This window comes from Drosophila serrata, unplaced genomic scaffold, assembly GCF_035046125.1.
Source record: "Drosophila serrata isolate PLE 108 unplaced genomic scaffold, ASM3504612v1 contig_249, whole genome shotgun sequence".
Classification (NCBI taxonomy): Eukaryota; Metazoa; Arthropoda; class Insecta; order Diptera; family Drosophilidae; genus Drosophila; species Drosophila serrata.
In genome coordinates this window covers 3,586,710-3,597,352 of record NW_028257147.1, presented here as the reverse complement: position 1 = coordinate 3,597,352, position 10,643 = coordinate 3,586,710, and the positions used below count along the sequence as shown (strand labels likewise).

Here is a 10,643-nt window from a genome sequence, read left to right as displayed (position 1 = left end):
ATTCTCTTGGCGCCGCCGACTTGATGACTTGCAGCTGTCGCATTTCTTTTCAGACTTTAGCAACTGCAGCGTAACGGAAGGGAACGACTGTCGTCACCTGGTTAGCCACCAGGTGGATGTGGATGTGGATGTGGCTGCGGATGTTGGGATTTCATTTGACGGCAAATATTGCGGCACCTCATGGGAAGTTCATTTCACACACACTCTCGCAAAAAATATCAAAACTTTATATTATCTTGGGTGAAAGTTAAACAAGCTGAAAGGATAGTATACTTTGCTTATAAGAGAATAATAGTAGGCTTTCTAAAAATATTAAAACAAACAAACTATTTTCCTTCAAAAATAGAAATTGTGAATAGATAGATAATTCTTCAGAATGGGCGAGAAATCTTTTCGGAAGTTGGGTCTGGCAGTGATCCTGTCAGCCTTGGTTCTGTATTTGTATCTTTTCATAGGAACCCAACAAAAGGCTGGAAAGATTCGTAATGCGTTCTTTGTGAATACGCCAGGATGTCGCATCGAGGCCATGGATGTGATGAATCCGCGTATTGCCAAGTACTTTAAGAGGGAGTGGCCACATCGTAAGTTCCATCACAGCTGCCTGAGCACCAATTGGTTTCATGCGGAGGTAATGGATAGAAATTGGTATCTAAAATTGGTGCCCGATATGGATCGGATTCTGGACAATTATGGTTTCAATCACGAAGGACAGATTCATTGCTATTGGTCAAAGTTTCATAGCACTCGGCACTTGGAAAGCACACTGATCGACCTGGGCAGGTTCAATCTGGATTATCCCTACGTCATTAAGGTGCCCAAGGATGTGCTTCAGTTGCAAGTAACTTGCTATAATTCACTGATAAATACCACTCTGTGCGACGAATCCCATTACTTTATTAGTCCGCCACCGCAGAATCTGCTGGCTATTCCCCCGACGTCCTTTAAGTTCTGGAATAAAAACATGAATACCAAGGGTGGAAATTCACCCATTTCCGTTATGATCGTGGGCTTGGACTCCGTCTCACATCTTCAATTTCTTCGGCAAATGCCAAAAACGCTGGCTTACATTCGCAAGAAAACATCCCACGTGGAGTTCTGGGGCTTCAATAAGATTGGGGTAAATTCCTATCAAAACTTGATTCCCATGCTTACGGGTCTGAGTGAGGCGGAGAGCCAGAAGTATTGGAACTGGAAGAAGAAATTAGATGACCTTCCTTTGATCTGGAAGGACTACAAGGCGGCGGGATACAATACCAGTTGGGGCGAGGACTGGGCTCCCTTCTCAATGTTCCATGATGGAAAGCCAGGCTTCGCTAAGCAAACCACCGATCATAATTTTCACGATTTGATGACTCAAGTCTATGTACAACAATCAAGAATTAAAATGGACAACGCATTATGCTTCTTGGATGTCCTAATGGAGATGAACTACAAACTGTTGCCGCACATGCAGCGTTATCCTTTCTTCTCCTTTTACTGGTGGGGCAATGGCGTACATGATTATATGTCCCGCTTTGTGGACAAGAGATTCGAGCGCTTTTTGAAACGCCTGAACAATGTCGGAATTCTAAATAATACCATAATCATCTTTATGTCCGATCATGGCATTAGATGGGGAAACTTTCGTCAGAGTTATCAAGGCATGATCGAAGACTCTCAGCCATTTTTGTCGATCTTATATCCTGCTTGGATGCTGTTCACGTCAGAAGACCCCTTCGCGGCGGCCGCGGGGCCGCCTCTGTCCACCGAGCCTCCAAAGCCTTGGCCGCTCTTGCACTCCCGCAAGTCGGCTCTTCGAGCACTGCTCATCGGGCTAGTCTAAGCGCTCCCGCGCCCACTCTTCGATGTTCGCGAACGCCCGCTCCCGAATTCCCGAGCTTCGCTCGCTGCTAAGCGAGCTGAGGGACGGCTTGTTCGCGCTCCACTTCTCGGGCCCGCTCTCGCACTGTTAAGCGTAGCTTATCGGTCGGGAGCGCGGCCCTTACATTTAAGCTAGAGTTAGTCTTATGTATGCAGCGAAATAAAGCTGACCAGTTGAATTGCCCACGACGCCCCCGCCTTTATTTTTCGACTCCGCTTCGACGTGGGAATTTCCATTGGGCTACATTTAACAAGACAGGATCTTCAGCGGCAGGATCGCCCCCCTACAAACATTGGTCCTTCGAGCCGGATGAGGATATCCTTCCATCCCTTCACCAGCAGTTCCCGGTGATTTTTCCGCTGAGATAAGTATATGCTTGATTCCGTCTTGTTCTCGCTGCCGGTCTTAGACAGTGGGCCGAACATTTAATTTCGGTCGCACCGCTGCAAAATTTATTGTTTTTCGTTCGTGTCAACTCCCCGTCCGAGTTTTCCTGACATCACGGCAGTGAGAAATTCCACTTTTCTATTCGCCTCCGAACTTCGAAATTTTTCCATCCGTGTCCGTTTTGTGTGCGCCGCCATCCTCCTCGCCGTCTCTTCGATTCCCCGTTGTTCATCCACTTGCCAACGGTCGAGGCCTATGTGCAGCCACATACACACACACGCATTCTAAACTTGTGCTAAAATTTCCGTGCAAAAAAAAAGTTCTTCGTGAACAGTGAAATTGTGTTTCAAAAGGAAAGGCATAATTAATATTGGCCAGCCGGTGTGCGCTTGTTTCGGGAATTCACCCTGATCGCCGAACAGTCTGCCGCTGTCACGATATTTTTTGTATGCTATATCCATACACATTTTTCTGTTCGCACAATTCAATACAGTCCACTTCTCGACGCTCCACTGTGCCAATACAAACCCTACAGTTGTTCAAGAAACAGATTTCGTCAACCAAGGATTTAAAATAATCCGAATTTTTATAAATCCTATTTTTTATTTATTTCAATTTACGATACATATATTGGGCAAGCTTCGCGCTATTCTGCGCTGAGCATTGATCTCTATAATTATTTACATACATACAGATATATTGGGCAAGCTTCGCGCTATTCTGCGCTGAGCATCGATCTCCAATTACATACCTACATATATACACACACGCCCGCATAAGGGCATATCAAGTTATTATTTGTCATTTCTTTTTCGTCTCCTCTTTGTGCCTAGAGCGTGTACAAGCACTTGTACTCATACATTTCACAGCCGCACAGTGCCTACGAGACAAAATCCGCCATCTACAACTTTCCACAACTTTCGTGATCCAAGGACTTAACAATATCCGAAGTTTATAAATCCTGTTTTTTATTTATTTCAATTTTTTTTACATACATACGTATATATTGGGCAAGCTTCGCGCTATTCTGCGCTGACCGATCCAAGCTATAACATACATACACTCACCAGAAAAAGTGTGCGTACAAACATAACGCGCAACTTTGATGTTAAATAAAAATAGTTGTATGGAAGATATTGACTTCATTTTTTTTTTTAAATTAACGACACATCTATTATTTAAAATTATAACCAGTCTTCATTTATTTCCATTAACAACAATTTTTATTAAAATTAAAAAACAAAAAATACACATGATTTCGGGCAAGAAAAAGTGTGCGTACAAACTTAAAATTATTAACAAAAAACCATTTAAACTTAAGGCATCGATGAAATTAGTAAGAGGTAGGATACCCCTTTCTATTTATTGTCTCATTCAAGCGTTTTGGCATTGAATGAACCAATTTTTTTGTGACATCAGGTGGTATTTTGCCCCACTCATCCAAAATCACTTGCTTCAGCGTCTCCTTCGATGTAATTTTTTGAAGTCGAATCCTTCGCTCCAGAAAATCCCATAGATGCTCTATGGGGTTTAAGTCCGGCGACTGAGGCGGTGAATGAAGCTGATTTTTGGTATTGTAAAGCAACCATTGCTTCACATTATGCGCAGTATGCTTGGGGTCGTTATCCTGTTGGAACCAAAAGTCATCAGCAAGACCCAATTTTGATGCGCTTTGGTGCAAGTTGTCCTTAAGGATTTTCATAAACGCCTTGTGGTCCATTGTGGAGTCGATAAAGACCAGGTTGCCAACTCCACTTGCCGCCATACAGCCCCACACCATCACACAGCCACCACCGTGCTTAACCGTCGGCGCGAGGTTCTGCACATTAAGGGCTGTACCAGGTTTGCGCCACACAAGTTTTCGCCCTTTTATACCAAATATGCAGAATTTGCTTTCATCACTGAAAAGAACCTTGTTCCAGAAGGCTAAAGGCTCTTGAATGAATTTTTTAGCAAAATCCACGCGCTTCTTTTTGTTGACGGGCGAAATGAGAGGCTTCTTCCGCGCAACACAGGCATGAAAGTCCTCCTTTTTCAAAAATTTTCGGACTGTATCATCGTGTAAATCCTTGTTGAACTTCTCCTTTATGTCCAGGCTAATTTTTGAGGACGTTAACCTAGGATTACGCCTCACCGCCTTCAAAACGTCCCGCTTCTCTCGATCGGTCAGTATTGGCGGCCGACCAGAACGTGGCTTTGAATGGACTGTACCGTTTTTATCAAAATTTTTTAGAACTCTTTGAATAGTTGAATGGGTTTTGGATACAAGTTCGCCAATTTCCCGCAGAGTTTTCCCCTCACGACGTAATTTAACGATCAGTTCCCTCATACTGGGAGCAATTTCCTTCCGCTTCTTGTCCATGGCGATGTATTGATTGTAATGACGAAATTCATTAAAACAAAAAAGCACCACGAACTTGTACTGCTTTTATCACCGTTATTTATGATCTAACGGTACCTAAAGCTGCTTAAAGAGCTGTTGCACGATGATTGAAAGCTTTGTACGCACACTTTTTCTTGCCCGAAATCATGTGTATTTTTTGTTTTTTAATTTTAATAAAAATTGTTGTTAATGGAAATAAATGAAGACTGGTTATAATTTTAAATAATAGATGTGTCGTTAATTTAAAAAAAAAAAATGAAGTCAATATCTTCCATACAACTATTTTTATTTAACATCAAAGTTGCGCGTTATGTTTGTACGCACACTTTTTCTGGTGAGTGTATATACCCACGCCCGCATAAGGGCAAGTAGTTATTTGTAATTTTTTTTCGTCTCCTCTTTGTGCCTAGAGCGTGTACAAGCACCTGCACTCATACTTTCCACAGCCGAACAGTGCCGACGAGATAAAATCCGCCACCTACAATTTTAAGGAAATTTCGTGAGCCAAGAATTTAAAATTATCCGAATTTTATTTATCCTATTTTCATTTAGGTGAAAGAAATACAAATTTACACACATACCTCCATACATATAAGCTTCGCGCTATTCTGCGCTGAGCATCGAAACCCAAACACAAACGAGTGTTTTTAATTGTCTTCGATTTAATCGCCGCAACGGTCGTGTTGTTTTTTCCTCTGGGTTCTTTTGAGTTCCGCACGGCTTTGCCGACGGCATGACCCACTGAGTTTTTTCTCTCGAACTAAAGCCAAGGGTTTATTTCGACCATTTCATCCGTGATCAATAAATTTGGCAACAATTAATTACTTCCGACCAATACGTTCCTAAATTCGTATTTAATTTATTACGGGATCCATCCACAATTCGTGCCCAATTTTCTGAGCAAAATATAAGCAAACCTCCACGTCCGAAATATATTATATATTCTATAATACACAAGGCTTTTTAATTTCGAATTAAAATTATTCCTGTATTTTAATTACGGCCGATTCCGTCAATCCGTTTGGGAGGATCCCAGTCCGCATTTCCGCGACCCTCTCCGATTAACTTAAAATCCACTGCTCGACTACAAAAATGGCTCAAACCGCCATCGACATAGCGCTGAGGAAGTTTATTGCCACGACAGACCGTGTGAGTCACTTCGAGGCAAAGATCCAACCTCTAGACGCCCCAGAAACCGCCCAGCCCTCTCCTTCCACGTGTAAAGTGCGTCGCGATCAGATTCGCGCACTGTGGGAAAAGGTCGAAAGGGATTACGATATTTGTTCGGATCTTATTTCGGCATCCGGTGAGAGTAACACCAGCAGGCTAATGCTCCAGTCCAGATATGAGCATTGTTTCTCGGTCTACGAAAGATGTAGTGCCGACCTCCAACAGTTGATGGAAAAGGGATCTTCTCAGTCCGTGCCGATTTTCCCAAACTCGTCCGTCCCAGAGTCCGCTGGTTGTCGCCTGCCACCGGTGGACACCGAAACTTTCGCTGGTGACTGTCTTCGGTGGCCCACATTCAGAGACCTTTTCACGGCGGTATATATCCACAACCCTAGTCTCACCCCGGTGGAGAAATTGTTCCACCTACTATCCAAGACAACTGGCGAAGCGCACGCCATTGTTTCCAAAGCCCCGCTCACCAATGAGGGGTTCGTCGCAGCTTGGCAAAGCCTCACCGACCGCTTCGAGAACCGGCGGTTGTTGGTCAACAGCCAGTTGAAAATCCTTTTCAACATTCAGGCTATCCCCCAAGAGTCCGGCAGCGCGCTAAGGGAGCTGCAAAGCACTATCCAGAGTTGTCTAGCGGCATTAGAGATGACCGCCATTCAAGTCGAAGCCTGGGACTGCCTCCTAGTGTACATGGTTTCCTCGAAGCTCCCCAAGCTCACGCTCTCCAAGTGGGAGCAATCTATTCACAATAAGGACAAAATTCCAACTTGGAACGAGCTAGACGCGTTTCTGACCGAGCGCCATCGTACGCTGGAGGCCATCGACGACGTTTCGCCTACCAACTCAAGGCATTTTCCGCCAGAGTTGTCGACTCCGAGGGCCCCAGCGCCCCGGCTCCATTCTTCCGACTTCAGAGTGACTCCAACACCCAGACCCAGACGGTGTGACCTATGTTCCAGGGAAAACCATCCCCTGCGAAGATGTCCCCGTTTCCTTCAAATGACCGTAGTCGAGAGGTCAAATATCATCCGAAGAAAGCAACTCTGCTTGAATTGTTTGGCACGAGGCCATCAGCAGCGGGATTGCCCCAGTGCCCACTCCTGCCATACATGCCGCAGACGGCATCACACCCTGCTGCATCCCAAAAGCTGTTCCTCCAGTGTTCAATATGCTCCTGAACCTTCCAGCCCAGTAACCGCACCTATCCAAAGGATATCCGCGTTCTCCACGCGAATCACTACTCCCAACGCCTTCAATTACTGGGTACCCTACGACATCAAGAGCAGACGTTCCCGAGGTAATTTATCCTACCCATGCCGAGTCTGCAGCGGAGTCCATCCGCTTCGAAAATGCCACAAGTTCCTCAGGCTTAGTGCTGAGAAGAGGCTCCGCGCGGTGTCCACCAACCGCTACTGTTCGAACTGTTTGGCCCACGAACATTCCCAAGGCAAGTGCCGCAGTGGTGACCGATGCAAGACGTGCAATCAGCATCACCACACGCTCCTGCATATGCCGGGAAGTCCAGTTCCCGCACCCCGATCGCAGCATCGGATGACTCCGTGCTTATTTACTGACCGCTCTTCTAAATGATACTTTTTTTCCAGTCCGCTTCGAGAAGATGCCACCGCTTCGCACCACGCGAACGCTCTGATCAGAGGTCCAATCCAACCGATTCCGAGGTTGCCACCGAGCTTCATCCGCTTCCGACGTCGACGTCACCTCTAGGATCCTGCGCCTCTCCCCGCCCCTCCTCAGCCACTCCACGGCCTCCGTCCACCGCTCCAGTCCGGTGCGCATAGGCAATTTCCGCCGCTAGCCAGGACCCCCTGCAGAACGCGGCAGTTATACAGGACGAATATGTTGCAACCCGAGTAGTTGCAAGGGGGGGAGAATGTTCACGTCAGAAGACCCCTTCGCGGCGGCCGCGGGGCCGCCTCTGTCCACCGAGCCTCCAAAGCCTTGGCCGCTCTTGCACTCCCGCAAGTCGGCTCTTCGAGCACTGCTCATCGGGCTAGTCTAAGCGCTCCCGCGCCCACTCTTCGATGTTCGCGAACGCCCGCTCCCGAATTCCCGAGCTTCGCTCGCTGCTAAGCGAGCTGAGGGACGGCTTGTTCGCGCTCCACTTCTCGGGCCCGCTCTCGCACTGTTAAGCGTAGCTTATCGGTCGGGAGCGCGGCCCTTACATTTAAGCTAGAGTTAGTCTTATGTATGCAGCGAAATAAAGCTGACCAGTTGAATTGCCCACGACGCCCCCGCCTTTATTTTTCGACTCCGCTTCGACGTGGGAATTTCCATTGGGCTACATTTAACAAGACAGGATCTTCAGCGGCAGGATCGCCCCCCTACAAACAGATGCGAAAGAAATATCCGATGGCGATCAAGAATTTGGCTGGTAATTCCCATAGTCTGGTGACCACGTACGATCTTCATGAGACCTTGAGACATCTCTTGCATCCCAAAACCCTGGAGGACGAATCTATCACCCTGAAATCGGAGGAACTGTCAACACAGTCATTTTTGTCTGTGTCACAAGCAAGTGGCCATTTCTGTGGATAATCCTATAGCCATGCAGTCGGCCAATATCATTGTGAATTCGATAAATAAGTTAATAGAGGAGTATCCCGTCTGTAAGCCTTTGCAATTGGAATCGATTGTCAGTGCTCAATTCGCTGTTCCCGAAAGTCTGAATCACATTAATAAAAAGAAGAGACACAAGAGTCTTTTTTATACCGAAAAGGATATCCTAGTGCGATTGAAGGTGAAACCGGGAATATCCTATTTTGAAGGAATGACAAGGATACACAAGAACAGTATCCACCTCATTGGCGATGTGGTTCGTCTCGGCGGTGACAATTCTAACAATAATGATTGCATACAGAATCCTGAGCTGAATCCATTCTGCTATTGTTCTCTGTAACTTTTTTTATATAAAACATACAACAATAAACACTAAGGGAACACTAGACAGCATTGTTAATAGCAACCATGGCGTCGATAATAACGTAGAAGTCTTCTGTAAATAATTAAATTAACTTTATGAATCCCCCCTTTTAGTTGCTAAAACTTTTCATTTCAATGAAATTTGTTCATACTGCATGAGTTGCAAGGATTTGTGAGTGGCTTAAATGCCATTTCCCACACTCGTTTCATTTTAGCCAGCACTCGCAGTTTATTTCTCCTTTAGCCCGAGGGTGCAAAACTGTTTTAGCCAATTGTTGTTCGAGCTCTCTTGTGTCAGTCTGCTGCTGCTGCTTATTGTATCAAACTGTTAGTTTGTTTGTTGATTTTAGCCAAATATTTTGGTCAAAATGTATAGTCAAATATCTGGTCTTGGCTTTTGCCCTTTTGGGTAAGTCGATTACGAAACAAACAAAAAGCAAATGGTTTGGAGTCGACGGGCAGATGGAATGAAACTTTGAGCTGAAATTAATTTATCAGGGAATATTCTGAACTGGTTGGTATACACATGGAAAACATTTTTGTTTTTTGAATCAGGCATTCTTTGTGGTTTATACTTGCCATTTCTGGATTTTATTGTTGATATTTGTGAACCTATATATATTTTCTGTGTACACGTTTGATTTTATAACACAGAAATTTCTGCCAACGGCCAAATCGTTTATGAAACTATCAGCTTACAATACGAATTCGATTGGATAAAAATTAATCCTGACAAAGAATCCGATAAATACCTTGTTGCTCCCGGAAACACTTCACTTTATTAATCAGAATTTATTTCCAGGGATGATAGGCTTCATCCAAAGTGCGAACTAGTTAATGTTTCGACTCTGTCGATTTATTTAAATTAACTACCCGAGTTGGGTTCATAATGAGCCACTGCGTATGAGCAATATTTGTCTAAATTATGCTCCTTATTTCTTTTGCACTTTCTTCGCACAAATTGCTTGCAGTCAATTTGTTCAAACGCTTGGCTGCCTCTCGGCCATCACGATAATGCTGATGATGATGGATTTATGTCTGCCATTTGTTTTAGCTTTTTCGAGCTCCCTCACTGCTTTTTCCCCTCTGACTTTGGTTTTTTGTTGCCTGTCATCGGCAGCAACGTGAAAAGTGAAGAGTGAAATGTGAGATGCCAGTGTGAAAATGCCATATATCAATTTTCACAATTCGCAAATTGCCCCACAAAAGAAAAAAATCGATGGACCTTGTAAGCCGATTGTTGTTTTTTCCCTGAATTAATTGAACCAACGTTGCCAGCTTTTGGGGTGAATTTACTTCAAGAGCTGGGAAATTGTAGTAAACTGAAAAATTAAGCTCGGAAAAGCGTTTGGCTATAATCGTAAATCATCACTGGACATTAAAGAAGCCTGAGCCTGAGCAATACGATATGATTAATTGTTGCAATTTCATTACTGGCCATGAAAAGGTCAAAGGGAAATGCCGAAAAATTCATTTTACTTAAAAATAAAGTAATACAGTTTGTGGAGAGTCCATGAAGCAAATAGCTGGCAATGTCCTGGTCTTTAAGTTATGGATTGACTTTTCAAGAGACCTGCATAAGTCTTTATATATAAGTTACAAGAAAATAATATAATTTGACAGGTCAGGGTTGCTTAGACTATAAATTGTATTGAGTTAATGCATATATAACTTCTCATAAACATATGATTTAAGAAATAGTATAGAAAAAATTAAAAATGTTACCATTTAATCAATACTGCAAAGAACTCAAATACAAAACATAAAATGATTTTTCCTTTGAAATAATAACATCATCATCATCTTGGGGTACAAAACGACAAACGAGTGAGAGAAAAGAACATAAAAAGCCAAATTAGCAATGTTTCACATCAAAGTGCGCATTAAATCCGA

At 44.1% G+C, this 10,643-nt stretch overlaps 1 protein-coding gene across 1 annotated transcript; it reads left to right on the top strand.

Moving 5' to 3' along the window:
- Positions 1–351: 351 nt before the first annotated feature.
- Positions 352–8,785, top strand: LOC110181316 (uncharacterized). The gene is given in 4 exon segments (XM_086832685.1): positions 352–1,695; positions 4,746–4,749; positions 8,172–8,302; positions 8,304–8,785. Coding segments are annotated over 4 exon segments (1,878 nt in total). The 5' UTR covers positions 352–376; the 3' UTR covers positions 8,728–8,785.
- Positions 8,786–10,643: the final 1,858 nt, after the last annotated feature.